General features: G+C 42.5%; 1 protein-coding gene across 1 annotated transcript in view; it reads right to left on the reverse strand.

Annotated features, from left to right (window-relative positions):
• Window positions 1-1,545, reverse strand: part of LOC122812945 (bMERB domain-containing protein 1-like) — a 1,250,410-nt gene extending 1,248,865 nt beyond the window's left edge. Inside the window, exon 1 of the mRNA XM_044085021.1 lies at window positions 1,232-1,545. Coding sequence (XP_043940956.1) covers window positions 1,232-1,349 — 118 coding nt within the window. The 5' untranslated portion in view covers window positions 1,350-1,545. The remainder of the gene's footprint in view (window positions 1-1,231) is intronic.
• Between the last annotated feature and the right edge of the window lie 19,732 nt (window positions 1,546-21,277).

Genomic DNA, 21,277 nt, shown 5'->3' on the forward strand with positions numbered 1-21,277 from the left:
GCACTTTACAACATAAATATTTTTTTTAAAAAAGGGTGATAAGATACTTTCACATTATCTGTTCTTTTCAGCATAATCTTTAAAAAAAAAGGGGAGGTACAGTTGCACTGGGGTCATACTGTGAAAAATACAAATGTGGCTCAAGGCACTTTTTGACCAGGACAGCCTTTGGTGTTAACGCACAATACTACACATACACACTAAAAGACATACTTCTCAGTCTGTGATCAGTAGAGATCATAGTTAGCAGTGGCCTTTAAAAAACATCACAGATGGTTAGAATCAAGAGTATTTTCTTATTTCTCAGAATACTTGCCTAGACGCAAATGACGATGAAGAACCACTGTACAAACTTCCTTTAATTATTTAATAACGTCTGCACATTTCAACAGTTGTAGCTTTATGAAGAAAGTCAGTAAATCTAAGAGAAGCTAAATATGAAAGAAAAAGATAATAGCGTACTATTAGGTCTCAGGTTGGACTTATTTATTATTATTTTTTCAATAGTTGACTACAGGACATAAAAAAAAACAAGCAGATTAAAACATCAGAGATGAGTTAATCACTAGCAGCTATAAGGAAGGAAACATCCGTGTGTTTTTTTTTGTTTGTTTGCTTTTTGTGGACATGTTTGCACTGTAGAGGAAAATTACTTCATAAGCATCCAAGTAATAATCACTTTATAATTCCAGCATTCATAAACCCTTCTATTCCTCGTACTGGGGAGCTCTCCATTTCAGAATAGCAAGATGCATTTCATATAAAATTCAACCGAATAACATTTCCATTACAAAATAAATGCACTGCTGATAATTTACATCCTTTCACTTCCAAATCGTAAAGAAAAGTGCATCCAGTACTGAATGAGCTTCTTCACTAACAAAACTTCCAAAAGTTTCTGCCAAAATCAGCCGAATATCTCCAAATGTGATTTTCAGTTGTTTCACATTATAAAACAATACATGAAGGAAGAAAAAAATGAAAAAAACAACAGATTGAAACGCATACTACCAAACCCCACGTGGACCTTTCCACCAGTAAACTAAATCCTAATCTCACCTCTGCAACACACGGTGCACTCAATAACAATGTATATGTTAGGCTACTGCAGGTAACACATGCAACCCTGCTACACCTCTCCAAAAGAGGCGCAAAGCCAGCTGTGCATCACTTATTGAAGGTTAATTTAATTAATAATTAAAATGATCCTAGTCTGGAATTTTATCCTCACCTTTCTCGGGATCTTTGCTCCACTTAGTCGATTCCAGCGATCCATACTGTTTTGAGGGTCTGCTTTCATTATCCACACTTGAAATACACTGTTTGGAGGATCGCCTTTCCTTTTCCATGCTTTCAGTGTCTGCAAACACCTTGTCCCCGAGAGAGTGGCACACGAGTACAGGCCACTATTCAGTCACTACAGTTCTTACAGTAAGGATAAAGACTTCGGGAAAAGACTATCGGAGCAACTACCAGTGTCTAGCATCATGAGATACAGCTGCGCAGTGCAGCTTGCAACACCTGAGCCGGGTGCATCTGCAAGATACTGCTGAACTAAAGCAGACAAAAGTGGTCCATGCTGCTTCTGTCACTAATGGATACAGTCTGCGTGTTTAGGGCACCACCTTGTGGGCAAATTGTGAACTGTCTTGCTGTGTTTTGCAAGTTAGGAGGGATGGATGTTTCCAGTCAATTCAGAGCCGAGTTTTTTTTTTTAGGGAATCGGGTGGAAGGACGGGGAAATCAATCATTAGGGTTACCACCTGTCCCTCTTTGGGCAGTTGTGTCCTGCAAAAAAAATTGTAAAAATGGCAAATGTCCTGAGATTTTAGGACATTAATTACTATATTGTTATGTAATAGTTGCATAAAACAGTTATTCTTTATCCGAAACACCTAAATGTTATAAGAAACAGAATAGACAACTAAAATGCTACAAAAATAAGCTTTTACTTAGGCAAAAAAGTCAAGTTCTGTCCTTTGTACTGGCCATGGGTATGTTTCGGCCTGCAAAATCTGACTTTTGTACTAAAAATGTCCCACGTTGGGCATTTGAAAAGGTGGCAACCCTACCAATCATGTAAGAGCGTATGTTTGTGAACCAACATAAAGTACAGTTTTGTACCTACCATAAATGTAGATGTTCGAGGATCCACATTGCTGCAGTCATAACCTGTGGGTAGTCCGCTGTCCTCGGTCGGCCCGAATACCAAAGAGTTAGGCTGGCGTCGGTCATGGGCGCCCGGAGCTGACGTCAGTACGTAGTGGTACTTAAGCGCATGACTGACGCCATATCCTCAGTCTTTCTTGCCCAGATGTCAGAAGGCCTTAAAAAAAGGAAAGGCCAGAGCCACAAAGGAGAAAATAACAATAACAACAACAACAACCACAACAACAACAACCCCAAACCATAGAGGGGAAGGAGGGAGGGAAAATAGGACTGCAGCAATGTGGATCCTCGAACATCTACATTTATGGTAGGTACAAAACTGTACTATGTTCTTCGTCTCACATTGCTGCAGTCATAACCTGTGGGTAGAATCCCAAAGCAAAGGAAAAGGGAGGCTGGCAAACTAAAAAGCATTAGGGGCTGCTAACATGCCCTGTAAGACTGCAGTGGCAAACCCAGCCCTGGTCTTGGAGTAAAGAGGGAGATGGTAATGCTTAGTAAAAGTGTGAACTGAACTCCAAGTAGCTGCTTCCAAAATATCCTTAGTAGCTACACCCCTCAAAAAAGCAGTAGATGTGGCAGTAGCCCTAGTGGAATGAGGTCTGATCCCAGCAGGAACATTCTTCCCATGATGAGAATAACAAAAGGCAATACAATTAGCAATCCACTTTGAAATAGTCTGCTTAGAAACAGCTTTCCCTTGTGAACTCAAAGCAAAAGAAACAAATAACTGTTGAGTCTGTCTGAACTCCTTAGTTCTGCTCAAATAATAACGTAACTGCCTGTGTATATCCAAAGAATGCAAGATTTTTTCCCCCTTATTTTGGGGATCAGCATAAAAGGTAGGCAAATGGATAGACTGGTTCAAGGCCACATTAGAAATCACTTTTGGCATGAAAGTAGGGTTAGTACGCAAAGAAACTCTATCCGTATGGAATATTAGAAATGGTTCAACTGCCATGAGAGCCTGCAATTCAGATACCCTTCTGGCAGAAGTAATGGCCAACAAAAAAGCAGTCTTCCAAGACAAAAACTTCAATTCAGACGTAGCTGCAGGTTCAAAAGGAGGCAAAGTAAGCTTCTCCAACACAAAATTGAGATCCCAGGAAGGAGTAGGAGCTCTACGTGGGGGTCTTATATATATATATTTTTTTTTTGCCCCTCTAAGAAATTGCTTAAACAAAGGGTGAGAAAATAAAGGAGGGTCACAATCATAGTGAGCAGAAATGGCTGCAGCATGAACCTTCACAGAGGAAAATGACAAACCCTTGTCCAGTAATTCAGTAAGGTACTGCAGTGTAAAACTCAAATTAGGTACCGAGACATCAAAGTCCTTTGTTGTGCTCCAAAGAAAAAATCTCCTCCATTTATCAGCATAAACCTTTCTAGTGCTGGGCCGCCTGGCTTCCAAAATGACATCCAAAACCCGTTGAGGAAGCTGAGAACCCACAGGCTCTAAAACAGAATTCGCCAGGCTGTTAGATGCAGGGACTGCACCCTGACATTGAGCAAATGACTGCTTGACTGGGACAACAAGTGAGGAAGCTGTGTCAAAGGCCAAGGAGGCTCCTGAATTAAACTCCTCAGCAGAGGATACCAGTGCTGTTGTGGCCAATCTGGTGCTATTAAAATCATGCAAGGCTTGTCCCGCCTGACTTTCAAGAGTACCTTGGTAAGGAGAGGCAGAGGAGGAAAAGCATAGACGTGAAGGTTGTTCCAACTGAAAGATAGAGCATCCACTTTCCAAGCTTTTGGGTGAAACATCTGTGCAAAATTTTGGTAGTTGGAAATTTAGAGGGGAAGCGAACAGATCTATGTCTGGAGTTCCCCAAGCCACTGTCAACTGTTTGAATACTAGAGGATCCAATTTCCACTCGTGGGGATCCACAATTTGTCTGCTCAATACATCTGCTAGGGAGTTCTGTGCCCCTGGCAGAAACCGTGCTTGAAGAGTGATGTGCAAACTCAGAGCAGTCTCCCACAATATCATAGCTTGCCTGCAAAGAGGGTAAGAATGGGTTCCCCCCTGCTTGTTGATGTACCACATGACTGTAGTGTTGTCTGTTCGTATCAACACCTGTCCTGGTTGAAGTAGGCCCTTGAAAGCCATCAGGGCAAACTGGACTGCTAACATCTCCTTCATGTTGATATGCAAATGCTGTAGTCTGGGAGGCCACGTGTCTTGAATCCATTTCCCATTGAAGTGTGCTCCCCAGGCCAGGTCTGAGGCATCCGTCATTATGATCTGACTTGCCTCTGGTCGGGTCACAGAGAGTCCCTTGTTTAGGTGACATTCCTGTGCCCACCACAAGAATTCCTTTTGGATGCAAGGTATTATCTGAATGACAGTGTCCAAATCGTGGCAGTGTTGAGTCCATACACTTTTGAGATACCATTGTAGCTTCCTCATATGCAGTTTGGCATTGGGAAGTACCAGAATGCAAGATGCCATGAACCCCACGGCTTGAAGGACTGTCCTTGCAGTCAGCCTGGACAGTACTGATAATTGCTGGAAGTATAGATGAAGAGTTCTTTGTTTGTCCGGGGTCAGAAAAGCCATCTGAGAAGCTGTATTTAGTCTCACATCCAGAAAGCACATGTCCTGAGAGGGTACTAGACTGGACTTTGTTTCGTTCACAGAATACCCTAGGCACCTTAAAACTGCCATTACATACTGTAGATGTTGAAGTAACTTGTCTTTGTCTTGAGCAAGAATCAGGCAATCGTACAGATAAGGATAAATTTGTATTCCCCTCAGCCTTAAGAAAGCTATTACAGGAGCCAGAACCTTTGTGAACACCCTGGGCACAGTAGATAAACCAAAGGGCAATGCAGAGAACTGATAATGAGAAGTACCAGCCCGAAAACGCAGGAATCTCCTGCAGCTGGGCCTGATAGGAATGTGAAGATAGGCCTCTTTGAGATCCAGAGTTACCATCCAGTGATTTTTGCCTAGCAGAGGCAGAAGTTGCTGTAATGTTAACATCTTGAACTTTGGAATGTCTAGGTATGTATTGAGAATGGACAAATCCAGAATTGGCCTCCAAGTGTTTCCTTTCTTTGGCACTAGGAATAGACGAGAATAAAACCCTAGGCCTTCTTCTGACAGAGGTACCACCTGGATTGCCCCATCTGTAAAAGCAAAGAAATTTGTTCTTGAGCCTCCAGCCTTTGCTGAGGAGGTACATCTGGCATGCCTTTGAAAGGAGGAAAAGTGTGAAAATAAAACTTGTAGCCTTGATTTATTATGTCCAACACCCATTTGTCCTGGGTGACCAAATGCCAATTTTGTCTGAAAAGTGCCAACTTTCCTCCTAGAGGAGCTGCCAGAAAAGAAGGATCTGGCAGCTGAAGATACAGGTCATTGGGTCTGTTTACGAAAAGGCTGACCCCTGCCCTCACCAGAAGATTGTGCAGGAGAACTCCAAGTCCTAGGTCTGAAAGAACCCTGAGCGTGAGCCCTGCCCTTACCACGTCTAGACCTGCCCTTAGACTGAAAATCTGAAGAAGGGTAAGACCATCCTCTTGCAGGCCAATTCCTGCTAAACGTAGGGGGGCTGCACTTGCAAAAATTCCATAACTGTCTGCATAGACTTAGCTTTGTCTTCCATCTTTTTCAAAACTGACTCCACAGGGGAACCAAAAAGAACTTCAGATTGAAGAGGAGCATCCAAAATCCGAGCTTTAACATGCTCTGACAAATTTTGATCCTTAAGCCAGGCATGTCTATGAATAACTGAACCAGTAGCAGCCACCCTGGAAGAAGCCTGAAGGGCATCAAAGCCACACTGCAAGGAATGTTTACCAACTTGGTCAGAAGCATGAACCAAGTCCTGCAATTCCTTACACTCTATATCCTCAGATAGAGCATCTACCTTAGATTTTAACTGACCTAACAGAAAGTTCTGATACTTCAGCATATGAAATTGGCAATGTAAAGCCCTCATAGCTAACGTAGAAGAGGTGTACACTTTTTTACCCCACCTATCCAACGCTCTAGAATCTTTATCCAAAGGAACTGGATTCTTAACCACAGAAGCCCTGACACCTCTAGGCCCTTGAATAATAGTTTCTGGGTCAGCTCTAGGACTCTTATACAAATATTTATGTGCCTCTGGAACTCTGTAATACCTGTCTGGCTTGACAGGGGCAGGGGGTAAAGAATCAGGATTAAGGGAAGCTTCAGAAAAAACATCCTGAACCACATCTAAAACAGGGGGAATAGCCAAAGGTCTATGTTGTGGCAAAAACAAAAATTCCCTAAGCCTCTTACGAGAATTCGAAAAATCCTGACCTTCCCACTTGAAATGCTCCCTCATGGAATGCAAGGTTTCAGAAAAGGAAAAATCCGGATTAACTGAGGCAAGAAAAGACAAAAATTTTCCCCAACGGGGTACTTAGCCCAACTTGGTCTTCGGTCTGAAACTCGAAAATTGAAAATTTCAGAATGCCGAACGGCACTTGCAAACGCTGCTTCTGCTTCGGACCACGCGGCAAGAAAGACTGAGGATATGGTGTCGGTCATGCGCTTAAGTACCACTACGTACTGACGTCAGCTCCGGGCGCCCATGACCGACGCCAGCCTAACTCTTTGGTATTCGGGCTGACCGAGGACAGCGGACTACCCACAGGTTATGACTGCAGCAATGTGAGACGAAGAACATCAACATAAGGGTCCTTCGAAGCGCGTCTTATCTGTTCCTGCGTACACTATAAAAAGCTGTAACTCGTGGAATTGCCCCCCCACCCGCCATAACTGCATTATTTAATTCGTCGACATGCACTTTATCTAGATTAGGAAAAAAAAAAACTAATCCTACACTGGGTGCCAGGCTAGCGCGGAATATATGCTTGAGCACCAGAATCGCCATTTCTCATACTACTGGACATAATTCATTACTTTAGTGTTTTTCAAAATCTCCTTATTAAAAAAAATCAGCCTGGGTATGAAAATAAAACACTCACAATGCTGTCTAAAATACTGGCTAATTTGCAAACTACAATAGAAGGCAAATTATCCAAAAGCGAAAAAGTGTGATCTCTGTCAAGCTAGCATGTATCTTTAGGAGCAAAATTCATAATTTCACAGTTCAGTTTACAGCATTCTAGATCAAAGGTAATGTAGAAATCCTGATCCCAGTACAGAGATGAAAAAATTAAAGAGATGAAAAATATTCCTACATCAGAAAACCACATTTGATTCAGAGGAAGTATTAACTATGTTGGACCTTACAGTGTTTTTGTTGTTGTATATGCGTGCTTGGGGAGGTTAAAGTGAGTTCTGGCCTAATTCTCTGACACTGTCTGTTCTCAAATCGTAATAGTTTTATTTCAAAATATTGAAGATGTCCAAAGCTGTAAGGCTACCACTGACAAAAGAAAAAGCTCTACACATTAAATCACACTACAGCCGAGATACAAAAACATTTGCAGCTTTCCTGTGCAAATCTTGCACAGCAGATTTAAATGCATGTATTGGCAAAAGTTTATGTTATATGTAGTATGGAAGCAAATATTTACAGGCAACAAACCATAACCAAACAGCAGTGCGTTGAGCCTGTGTAAGCCTGATGATATGGAACAAATACTCAGTACCAGTGTTTCAGGAGTAGAAAAAACATGCACACATTAAACAGACTGATGTTTAGAAGTTATACTTAACTAGACAGTAATGGACATATGGCTAATAAATGCCAGCTGTTCATACTGGGTAGCCTACTGGTGGACGAGGATTGAACTTTCAAGCTTCATTTGCCCTAGGTTCAACCCTCCAATGATTGGCGTTCTTCCATAGAAAATCACTGTCAATTTGTTCTGCCAGTAGTGCTGTTCTTTTTAGGGGGGATTTCCCCCATCTTTGAGTATGTCTACTGTGGGGTTGGTATATATAAGGGGGGGCTTGCCCCCTGCAAATCACTTTAAAAAAGTGTTTCTTTGGCCATTTATTTTGCTGATTTCAGTTTGGGGTTAGGAAGTGATAAACCTGCAGCAATAAAAATCAATACCATGAAAGACAAAAAGAATATGGACACAAGAAAGTATACAGTCAAGGAAACCGAAATACTCAGATACACCCAGATGTAATGTAGCTGGATCAGCAGAAGTACACTAGAGGTTGTATCAAAACAAGCATTTATAGTCAGACTGACAGCTGAAAGTACCTATACACAGCAAAGGATGATGTCCACAAGTGGCAGCTACGCAGAGCTGTGTCCACAGCTCCCAGAAATGTATATCATTAATGCATGATACAGGTACAGTACAGTCATGCATCCAACAAGAGAAGCACTGCCTGCACAGGCATTCCATAAGTGAGAGCTGTACAGCAACGAGTATGTCTACAGCTTACAATAATATAATATAGATTTGTTCATAGATTAGTACCAGGCTAACTGCCCTTGTGGGCAATTTTTTTTAAGCCTAGTCAATTATGCCATGTGAGAATCAAACCCTGCACCATGTGTCTGTTAGGTAAACACCATACCCATTATGTCAACCTCCCACCTCTGTTATAATATAATATAATATAATATAATATAATATAATATAATATAATATAATATAATACAATATAATATAATATAATATAATATAATATAATATAATATAATATAATATATTAATATCAGACAAGAGCAGAAATAATAGTATATATTTAGCACAAAGAGTATGAAGAGCATTATGTCCAGTTCTGAATCTCACATAAATTATGCAGGTAGGTGCCTAGAACATAGGTGTACAGCTATGCACTGATGTTATCAGTCATTTGCACATGATGCCATTAACACGGGTGGGACCTGTTCCAGAGCACCTTAGCTGTGGAGCAATATCATTACCTGATCCAAAACATTCAGTTCAGATAAGTCCTATTATCTCTGAACTGATAATCATAGTGAAAAAGCACACTGGAAATTGGTTGGCATCCATGTTGGATCGCTAACCATTCAGCTGTTTATAACATGGTCAACAGTATTTAGCCCTATACTTTCTGTGCTTTACTCATTGTTTTGTGATGTCTTATCTGTTATAATTAACCTGGGATTTTTATTTATGTTCCCATGTGGTGGTGTCTGATGCATAGTGTGGATACACAGTGCTTTGCATTGTACAACCTTGTAATAGGTGCCTTGTAATAGGCGACTCTATAGTCAGGCACAGTGATGTCCCACTACGGGTCTACTTCATTTGCCCAAACTTCCAATTGCCCGACACCCATTTGCCCGACCCCATTTCACCGAAATTTCATTTGACCGACACTTCATTTGACCGACAGGTAGTATTGGCAAGAAAATGAGATATGCCCCCATCCCCACTGTGGTGCGACCCTGGAGTTAGAATATATAGGTAGAGATGGTGTGGGGGCACAGCCCCCCACAATGGGGGTTGTGGGTGGCGAAGCCCCCCACTTACTTTTGTTTTACCAAGCAATATTAAAGCAAAACTAAACAATATAATATGAAATTAAGTGGGGGGCTTCGCCCCCCACACCCCCCAACTATATATTCTAACTCCAGGGTCACACTACAGTGGGGAAGGGGGCATATCCCATTTTCTTGCCAATACTACGTGTCGGTCAAATGAAGTGTTGGTCAAATGAAGTGTCGGTCAAATTAAATTTCGGTCATTTGGTCTGGGGTAAATGGGTGTCGGGCAAATGGAAGTTTGGGCAAATGAAGTAGACCCCCCCACTACCTAGGCTGGATAAGGAGAAGGTTACTGTTAGCTGCCTGTCGAGCGCCAGGATCAACCACATAACACAAGCACTCAGGTCACTCCAGAACAAGTACAAATACGACTCTGTCATTGTCCATGTTGGTGTGAATGACCTGAGACGTACCTCCCTGGACTACATGAAAAGAGACATGGAAGAGCTCTCTGATCACATAGTCCAGGCCGGTATGACCCTGACCCGGAGTGGCAACCTGCCCTCAACAAGAATAATGCCACAGTATAAAGAAAAAAAAAATGATCAATTTCAACAATTGGCTAAGTTTCTGGTGTCATTCAAAGGGGACCCAGTATCTGTCCACCTGGGATGACATGCTCGATAAGCCACATTGCTTTGCAAGAGATGGCTTGCACCTGTCACCCTTAGGCTTTTGAACACTGGCCAAGGCTTTTGCCACCCCCATAGTGACTTTTTTAGGCAAGGCTCAAAAAACAAACCCACCACCATAAATAGCACAAGTAACCAAAAACTGAGGGTAATGCTACTCAACGCCAGAAGTCTAAACCTCAAAATGCATGTACTCAAGGCACTCCTCAGTATGGAGAACATCAATATCTGTGCAGTAACAGAAACCTGGTTTAAGGCTCCTGAGAGCACCCTTGCACTACCAGGCTATAATTCATACCATACTTTTCGGTCACAGAACCCGGACCGAAACACAAAAGGTGGGGGTGTATCCATATTCATCAAGGATACCCACACCTCCAGGTTAGTGGCACAGCACAATGCCTCAGAGATCATCCATGTGCAACTAACAACGGGCAAAACTGCAATTCAAATTGTAGCTTGCTACAGATCACCCACCATGACCCAGAACCCCCATTCCGCATTTCTGGAGACAATGGAAAATATGAAGGTCCTACCAAATGCCCTAATATTGGGTGATTTCAATTACCCAAACATTAACTGGGAGAGCTACTCAAGTACTAACTCCCTTGCCCAACGCTTCCTAGAATTTATAAACTCGAATGCCCTGGATCAACTGGTCAAGACCCACACCAGAGGTAACAACATATTGGACCTGGTCATCACCAACATGGACGACCGGTGCTCTACACTGGAGGTCAAACCCACGCTGGTTAGATCAGACCATAGATTACATTCCGCCCCCACCCCCAATCAAGGAAACCACCATGAAAAACTTTCCAAAAGCAAACTTCACGTTACTTAAGACAGAGGTGGAAAGGTTCACAGCCCCCATGCTAAAGGACAATGCTGTCTAAGCTGCTGAATCCCTTACAAAGGCACTCTATGACCACCTGCAAGAATGCATGGATCATGCTATCCCAAAACCAAGACTCACTCCTCAAAGAAAAGGAAACCAGTCTGGTGGACCCCTGCCATAAACAAGCTATGCAATAGAAGGAAGAAACTAGTGCAGAAAAGAGTAAAATCCCAAGAAGGGAAGACATCCCTGATCAGCATCAGCAAGAAACTATGATCCCTCATAAAATCATCCAAGGCTAGCTTCGAAGGAAACATTGCCAAGAACTCCAAAGAGAACCACAAAGTGTTCTTTAGCTATATCAAGAACCTAAGTGGAAACTCTCAGATCTGCTCTGAGTTAGTGCAGAATGGCACAAAATACACTGAACTGACTGATATTGCCAACATTCTGGCAGACAGGTTTAGAGAAAACTTCACCCCTCTCTCACCCCCTAAAGAGCTCATAACCATACCAGAAGAATGTAGTGCCCCAGCAATCACTGACACACAGGTTAAAACAGCCCTATTTAAAGCCAAAAATACAGCTTCAATGGGACCAGACGGTGTCCCAGGCTGTGTCTTACACGAGCTCCAAAATGAACTAACCCCTCACCTAAACACACTGTTCAAACTCAGCCTCTCTACAGGCTATGTACCCATAGAGTGGCGCAGAGCAACAGTTATCCCACTCCAGAAAGGTGGAGCCACAACAGACCCCGGGAACTATCACCCTATAAGCCTGACTAGCCTGGTCTGCAAAGCTATGGAGTGCATCATCATGGAATTCATTAACAGAGACATTGGTAACCTTCAAACATTGGACCCTACCCAGTTTGGCTTTGTTAAGGGCAGATCATGCCTCCTAAACCTGGTGGACTTCTTTGAGACAGTTACCAAGGCTTTAGACAAGGGAAAGGAGGTCCACACAGCCTACCTAGACCTTGCAAAGGCTTTCAACACCATTCCACATTTTGGTATTATAGACAAGTGCACCAGCCTGAATATAAACCCTTATGTCACGAGATGGGTTGCCAATTGGCTCACGGATAGAACCCACATGGTGAGAGTTGCAGGCTCTAGGTCTGATTCTAAACCAGTTACAAGTAGCGTCCCCCATGGCTCAGTCCTGGGACCCCTCCTGTTCGGTATATACTTCTCAGAGGTACAGGCAAGTACAGGAGGACTATGGCTGACCAAGTTCGCAGATGACTGAAAACTGGGGGCCATAATTGACTCTCCAGCTGATACAGACATCCTCCAGAAGGGTTCACTGAGACAGATGCCTGGTGTCAAAATCATGGCCTCAAGCTAAATGCCAAAAAGTGCATAGTCATCCCCTTTGGAAAAAACAAAGTACCAGTGAACTAGCACATTGGTGGTAGTCCCCTAAATACAGAAAATGAAATAAGGGATCTGGGGACCCAAGTAGATAGTAATCTCTCCTTTGATAATCATATTGCCATGGTGGTTAGAAAATCCTTCTATGTGGCCCACCTAATTACAAAAGGGTTCACATCTAGAACAAAAGAGGTTATTTTGCCCCAATACTCATCACTCATCAGACCCATCATAGAGTACAACTTCCCATTTGGGATGTACCTTACAAGACACCTGCAACAGCTGGAAAGACCACAGAAGTACCTCACCAAGAGGATTACTGGCCTCAAATATATGCCCTATGCAGCCTGACTGAAGAAACTCCTGCTGTACTCAGTTGCGTACCCCTTACTCAGAGGTGATCTCTGCCTGACATACAAGGCCATGTCCAACCCAGAATTGATGGACATGCTCCATCTAAAAAAAAACAAATCCCCAAGAGCCACACGCTCTAGGGATCTAAACCTCACCACGATAAATAGGACATACTGGAGGGATAGATTCCTGTCCCAGAGACTCCCCATTCTTTGGAACAGGATACCAATCTACATTAGGCAGAGCCCCTCACTAACAATCTTCAAGAGAAACCTTGACAAGTGGATGGGAAACAGAAGATTTACCTCGGGGATCACTGCAGTGGCTCCGCTGGACAGAGGCACAGGTAACTAATGGCTCTGCTGGTCCGAGGCACAGGGAACTAATCTAAGGGGGCGGTGAAAGCCAACACATTCTGGCTAGGCTTATAGATGCCCTCAGGCAGATAGCCTAACCTATGAACCTATGAACTTGCACTGTTTTTTTCCAAAGAGCATCTACTATATTACTATATTACTTACATTGTTATGAATTTTGTGGGTCAGCCATGTCTGTGTAATGGTGCATGTTTATAGCAACTTTATTGCTTTTCCCTGCTTGAGTTAGGTGTCCATGTGTTAAGGGAGGCTGTCTATTACTGCCACCCTCCTGGTCAATTCAGTAACTGGTTAGGTGGACACACTCTGGCCAGTCTACATCAAGACAGTCATGTTATGCAGCATGGCGCTCACAACCAACACCTTGCTAGCCTCATCAGGACCATACTTCAGTATTCCTCCTGAGTCATTAATGCATCTAAAGTATGCCTTGAGTAGGCCATCTTACCTTGTCAGGAGCATACCACAATCTGTAACCTATAATGCTGCTCTGTTAATGTATCAGAATGCTGCATTAATGTCATTAACCATGGCTTAAGGGGTACTTACCTCATCTGCAATACATAATGCTATTTGGAGGGAAGGAGTTACTGCACATTGAATACACATAGGTGAGTTATGCTGTACAATATGATGGCTGCACTTGCTAACTAGATGCCTCATTGGATAATCCATCTGATGTACTGTGCAGCTTTGTGCTTGTCTGTGCTGCACTGCAACATGCTGTGCATCTCACACAACCTTGCTAACCCACAAGATATAGTAGCCAGTGGGATCTGTAGTCTAGCCTCTTAAATAGCTACACAATTCACAGCACCTTGGCAGTCATTGCAATTAATTATGGCATCAGCATTTGCAGTTACATCCCTTATATAGCCATGCAGTGCATGGCAGCTTATAGGTCATTGCAATTAACCACAGCACCCACACTTGGAGTTAAATACTTTAAATAGGTGTATCACCCATGACAGCTTGTAATTCATTGCAATTAAGTGTTGCATCTGCAATTATAGTTAAATATCTTAAATACCATGCAACGCATGACATTTCATAAGTCATTACAATTAACTGTGGCATCTGCACTTGAATTTAAATACCTTAAATAGCTGTGCATACATGTGGTAGCTTGCAAGTTGGGATCATTTACTTTGCAAATGATTACTGTATGAGCCTTCTCTTGATTTATCATATCAATCACTTATTGTGACACCCTTATTGTGCTTGCATCCCTTTTAAACTATAGTACCCACAAATTACTGTGGCACCTGTGTATTCGTTTTGACTTATGCTATACTTGGAAAGTATTGCTCCACCAGTCAAGTAATCATACTGATTCTTTGTACCACTTTTCAGTTGTTGTACTGTGCTTACTAGTATTTGGGTGTCTGTACCTATATCCTCTGCTATTCTTGCCTGTACTGATATGTTGTATTATATTTTTAATCATTGTTTTGTGCCAGTTAGTTCTATGGCAGCAATATCATGCAATATTTCTGCCACACCACATCGCTAATAAATTGTAGTTCTATGATTGCCAGCTTTGCGACATCCAAGTATGTGTCCCGTGTCACCTTTGAGTGTGCTGGTACCTTGTAACAGTTTTTGAATTGCACTGTGTTTTCTAGTCTTGCAGCATGTGTGCTTATATTCAGCATCTTTCTCCATTTTTGTACAGTGTATCTAATATATGGTTCTGCCTTATCACAATGTGTGTGTGCACGTGTGTGTTTCTGCGTGTATGTGTAGTAACTGGTGTTCTCCCTCATTAAAGGCATCTTTATATGTACTCATTTACAGGACAAGTGCCTACACTTGTAGACCATACTACTAATTTTCAGCTTGTCTCTGGCCATTTAGCACCTAAACGACTATTACTATATCTCACTTGGTATAGCAGCCTGAGTAACTCTAACTGAATGCTTCCCATTTCATATCAGTTACTATGCTTCACACAGCACATTTTGTTACTGAGCCCCATCGTACCTCTCAGCTGTTGAGATTTTCACAGAATGCCCAGATTTTTGCCTCATATATTTGGTCTGTTTCTCATAAAAGTTATGGTTTTCTGGCAAATCATTGAGGATCATTGAGAATTGGAGTCAGTAAATAATGATATACATTTGAGTTTAAGACTTCAAATCCTTTAGAAAATGCACGCTAATACAAAACCTATTATTCTAGCAACTTTCTAAGTTTATATGAGCAATATTTAGAATCTGTCCCTATTTTTGGGCCTTTGACTTCACATTATTTTAGGCTCTGTCCAGATTTCTTACCTAAGAGGGTGAGAGGTATGAACCCTTTCCCCATCCAAGTTGTTGATACCATGACAGCAAAGTCTGCCTTTAACTGTTGTTGGCCTACTAACATCAGGTACCTTGAGAGAGTGTAGCTACTGCTGGGCATTCGCTAACATCCCATTGATAGTGCAATCTAATGCTACGTCTAGTTGAAAAAGGTGTAGATACCTATTTAAATTGGAGGCAGGCATCACATATCACCCATTTTTCTGAGTTCATCACATGATTACACCAGCACAACATGACACTAAGTCCAGATATTCTGAGCTTCTAACAAAAGCCCTTCTTGCACCTCCAAGACAATGCATCTTAAACCTCAGCAACCCATGCATACCTCATCTGTTAGGCTCACAACCCCACATCTGTGTGATACAGCACTCACAATATCACCTCTTGTTGCCATTGCAAGCAAGGGTCATCAAAATGGAATGCCCAAGCTCTTAAGACTGACTCACATACTACCACACATAACATCCTAGTCAGAGGTGACACTATAGTTAAACATAGTCATGAAACACTTTCTCGGCTGAGCAAATATAGATTAACGATAAGTTGTCTTTCAGGTTTCTGAATTGATGATGTCACCAGGGCACTCAGATTCCATCATCCCAAGTATGTGTGTAACGTTGTTGTTACTCATATGGAAATTAAACATATGAAGAAACACTGCTGAGCTGTGAATATATGCTTCTGAGGCTATAAAGAAAATAGTGTTGAGCAGTATTTTTCCACCATTGGAAATGAAACGACAATATAAAAAGAAAGAATTAATTTCACCACTTGGTTCAATAACTGGTGTTTCTAGGGATAGCCAGTGTGCGTCATCTTGGAGGAAAATCATAGGCAGTCCAGCTTGCTTTGCCAGGGATGAATTTTCAAAGTGCTCTTTTAGGCAGAGACAGTCTTCTATGCCTACCGACCTAAGAAATTGTAATCAAGCCACATCTCAGTGTGGCTCTCTTTAGTGCTAGAGATTTAAGCAAACAAAAGGCTATCTTTGTAGGCTTTCTTGGCCCTTGAAAATATATACATTTGTCTAATTAAAGTAACATTAATGAAACTTGGTCCCAATGCAATGGGAATACTCCTTTGCTAGGATTTAATGCTTAACATTTCCTCAGAACCCCTGGGGAAGGTGGTCTCATTTCCAGTGGGATGTGTTCATATTCATTAAACATCATCACCTCACAGTTTACCCAGCAGGATAACAACCTAGATCGCCTGCATATCCTGGTCTCCATAAACAAGTCATCATCATCATCATCATCTCTTTTTTCCTCGGTTTTCTACATGGGGTCGGAGTATCGTGTTAACTGTCGCCAACTCTCTAGATATAGTGCCACTCTCCTGCCTTCTTCAACACTCATGCCTGACTGTCACAGATCTTCTTTCACTCAATCCATCCACCTCTTTGCTAGACATCCTCGCTTCCTCTTACCTTCTTCCTGTCTGTCCCAAATCTCCCTCACCAGATTGTCTTCTGCTCTTCTACACATGTGCCCAAACCACCATAATCTGTTCTCTTTGATCTTTTCTGCAATTGGAGCTACTTTGGCTTCTGCTCTTATGTCCTAATTTCTTTGTCTGTCTCACAGTGTGTATCCTATTACCTTTCTCAGGCACTTCATTTCCATCACCTCTAGCTTCCTCAACAGTTCTGCCTTTACTGCCCAGGTTTCTGTACCATACAGTAGTACTGGTTGCACCACTGTCTTGTACACCTTACTCTTCAGCTTCTTTGGCATTCTTCTGTCATAAACTACACCTGATACTCTATGCCAGTTGGCTGCAGCCCCCCTGATTCTAGCTTTGACCTCTTTATTCAGACTACCCTTCTCCTCAACTACTCCTCCCAGATACCTGAAGCTGTTTACCTGTTCCATTATCTTCCCTTCCATCTATCTTCTCAGCTTCTTCTGATTTCCCCATTTTGCTGCCATTACCACGGTCTTATCTGTGCTTAGTTTCATCCCATGTCCCTTCAGATTTGCATTCCATTCTCCTATCCTTTGCTGAAGTTCTAGCTCAGAGTCTGCCTGTACTGCCACATCATCTGCATACAGCAGCTTTGTTGATCCGTCCCCTCCAACCTGTTTGCTAATGTAGTCCATCACCAGTATGAACAGCAGTGGGCTCAGAGCTGAACTTTGATGTACACCCATACCCACTGGGAACACTGTTCGTACTTGAGTCATTGGGTCCTTGTACATAGCCTGCACTAATTCTACCAATGTTTCTGGGACTTCAAACCACCACAGTAATGACCAGATCAGCTTTCTTGGGACCTTGTCATATGCTCAAGTCTAGGAATGCCCAGTTGGATTCTCTCCTCATCTCTAGCTTCTTCTCAAGTATCTGTCTCAATGAAAACATCGGGTCAATTGTGCTGCATCCTGATCTGAATCCAAACTGCTCATCTCCCATCTTACATTCTACTACTCTACGTATCCGTTTATCAATCACCCTCTCCAGAACCTTCATGCAATGTGATGGGAGTTTGATGCCTCTGTACTGCCCACATTTGTGGATGTCCCCTTTGTTCTTGTACACTGGCATGAGTATGCTTATTCTCCAGTCATCTAGGATACAACTTTCTCTCCACACTGCTATTAGTACCAGTATCAGGAGCCATTTCTCTCCTTTCTCACCCAGCATCTTTATCATCTGCTGTGACCTCATCTGAGCCTACTGCTTTCCCTGACTTCATCTTCCTTACTGCTGTTCTTACTACTTCTAAGGTGGGCTCCTCTTCTGCTCTCATTGTAGGCTGTTTCTGGGGCAGTACAGCTTCTGTGGAGTTTTTTCATTCAGAAGCTACTAGAAATACTCCTTCCATCTGCCTTTGATGTCCTCTGGGCTGGTGAGCAGGTTGTTGCTGGCATCCCTTATGAAGGGTGTCTGACTATATTCTTTATCTTTCTGTCTTTGCCTTGCAACCTGATATAGTTTCTTTGTCCCCCTTACTGAGTCACTTTCCAGAAGTTAGTACAGTGCCTCCGATGCTCTATTCTTTGCTATTGCAACTTCTTTCTTAGCTTCTTTGTTAGCCAACCAGTAGTCCTTCCTAGCCTGGTCAGGCTTTACTGTATCCCACTTCTTCCTGCACTCCTTTTTTCTTATGATGACTTCCTGGACTTCTGTATTCCACCACCAGCTTTCCTTATGTACCTTATTTCCATATCTGGCTCGGCCACATGTCTTTTTTGTAGTCCTAACACATACTGTTTTAAGGCACTGCCATTCTTCTTCAACTCCACCTATTTCCTCCTCTTCTTGGGGTGCTAGAGCCCTGAGTAACTCCTTGAACTGTTGTACTTTCTCTCCAGTCACCTTCCAGGTCTTCAGCCTGGTCTCTGTTGACCTTAGAGCCCTCTCTGACCACTGTTTGCAGCTGATTGTGGCAACTAGTGGTTTATACTGTGGGCCAACTGTTTCACTGGGGATGACTTTGCAGTCATGGATTCTGCCCCAGTGCCTTTTCCTTACTAGGAGGAAGTCTACCTGAGTTGCATGTTGACTACTCTTGTATGTGATCTTGTGACTGTCTCTCTTTCTGAACCATGTGTTGGCTACTATCAAGCCATTTGCTAGACAGAAGTCTAGAATGGCTTCTCCTTCTTTATTCCTGTTGCCCCACCCATGTGGACCCAGGCAGTCCTCATATCCTGTTCTGCCTGTCCCGATATGTGCATTCAAGTCACCCATTATCAACACCAATTCATGTTGTCCTGCTTTATCTAGTAGGTTTTGCAACTGCTGTCTGAATGCACTCTTTTTCTCACTATCACAACCCTGCTGTGGGGCATAGGCTGAGATTATGAATACTGCCCTATAATTACACTGAAGTTTGACTGCCTTGAGTCTGTCATTAATTCTGATGATATCCCTTACTGCCTTCTGAAGCCACTCTCTCACCACAATTCCTACACAATTTCTAGCCTGCCGTCCACCTGCGTAATAGACTCTGGATCCCAAGCCAAGTGGCTTTGCTGCACTGCCCTTCCATCTCGTCTCCTGGATACATAGGATGTCCAGCCTCCTCCATATCATCATGTCATCCACTTCCAAGCTGCATCCTGTCAGTGAACCTGCATTAAGCATAGCAATTTTCAGTTCATGTTTGGCAGGTTGGTTGGTTTTATGTCCAGCTTTCGCTCAAGAGAGCTATCCCAGGTAACCCAGGCTGGGCAACTAGACACCGACCAGCCTGTAGCTTATTGACCCAGGGCTGCTGGACTTTATGGTGGGCACACACTGGCCAATAGGGGCACATATACCCCTCCCATCATGAGCATGGGTCCCTGGTGTGGGTCAGTGTAGGCCGGGTCCTCAACCCACTTATCACCGGTAACTACCCATGCCAATTTTTGGCGATATTAGTCAACATGACAGTATCACCTAGAGTCATATTTTACACCGTTGAGTGGTTAGCCCTGTCATGGTACGCAGTCTGTGATCCGTGTTCTCCTATGTTGAGGATACTGCGCCCCACAGTAGATGCCCAAAGCGGTTGGTCTGTACAACTCTTCCCCCTATAGGGCACCATGTAGAGTTTGTGCTGCTGCCCACAGCTCCATTCATTAGTGAGTCTGAGATGGAAACACTCGGCATGTTTTTTGGACATGGGAGAACCCCCACGAAGATAGAAGGAGAACATACAAACTCCAAAAAGGAATTGGTCGGAGGTCAGGATTGAACCTTGTACTTTGTGCATGGGATGCAAAGACCTTAACCACTAAGCCATCTGGTCTCTTCAAAACAAGTCCAGCTATCATATTCCTGATAACTATAGAACTCCTTCCAAGTTTCCACAGTCCATAACACCTACCTAAACAAAGTAGAATCTTTAATATTGAACCAAACACATGCATTCCTTATTTAATCTACCCATAAATTGACAAACATACACCTTAAGCAAAACTGGACATCATCAGTACTAAATCTGCAGATTAAATAATACCCCCCACCAGTGGTTCAAATCTACCTGACCTCATTCTCACAAAAATGTACCAATATGCCCCCACCCATAGTTGCCACATTATGGATCATATCCAACCCAGAGAACTATAAGCTGATTAGTCTTATTAGTATTATTTGGAATGTAATGGAATATAGTATTATGGAGCTCATATACAAGCTCTCAAGCCTAACCAATTTAGCTTTCTTAAAGGTAGGCCCTGCCTACAAAATCTTGTAGATTTCTTTGAGAATTTTACCAAAGCTCTGGATGATAGCAAATGGGTGTAAACTGCCTACCTAGATTTAGCAAAGACCTCTGATAGTGTCCCACACTCTGGTGTTATTCAGAAAGTGGTACAATTAAGTATTAACCCTTCGGTAACTCATTGGTTAAGTGGTTCAATTAAGTATTAACCCTTCGGTAACTCATTGGTTAGCAAACTGTTACTAAGACAGGACCAACACAGTCAGGGTTTGTGACACACATGTATTGAAAAGGCATGTTACCAGTGACACCCTACAGAGTTCTGTTTTGGTGACACTCTTTTTCATTATATTATTCATGAATATTAAAGCCAATGTCAAGTGTCTGTGGTTAAGTTTGCTGCTGACTGTAAACTTGGAGCTGTTATCAATTTACCAGATGACCTATGACCTCAAAATCCATCAAAAGAACCTACCCACTAATCAACACATGTCCCTAGTGTTAGGAACTCCATTGTAACCTCAGTACAAAGAAATGTGGGAAGAAAGAACACCCATGAACATACCACATAAATAATACCCTCCAAAATAGATTATGCCATATCAGATTTCAATACGTTCATAGGAAACAAATTTTCTTT

This window comes from Protopterus annectens, chromosome 10.part0, assembly GCF_019279795.1.
Source record: "Protopterus annectens isolate FY-2018-M chromosome 10.part0, PAN1.0, whole genome shotgun sequence".
Taxonomy (NCBI): Eukaryota; Metazoa; Chordata; order Ceratodontiformes; family Protopteridae; genus Protopterus; species Protopterus annectens.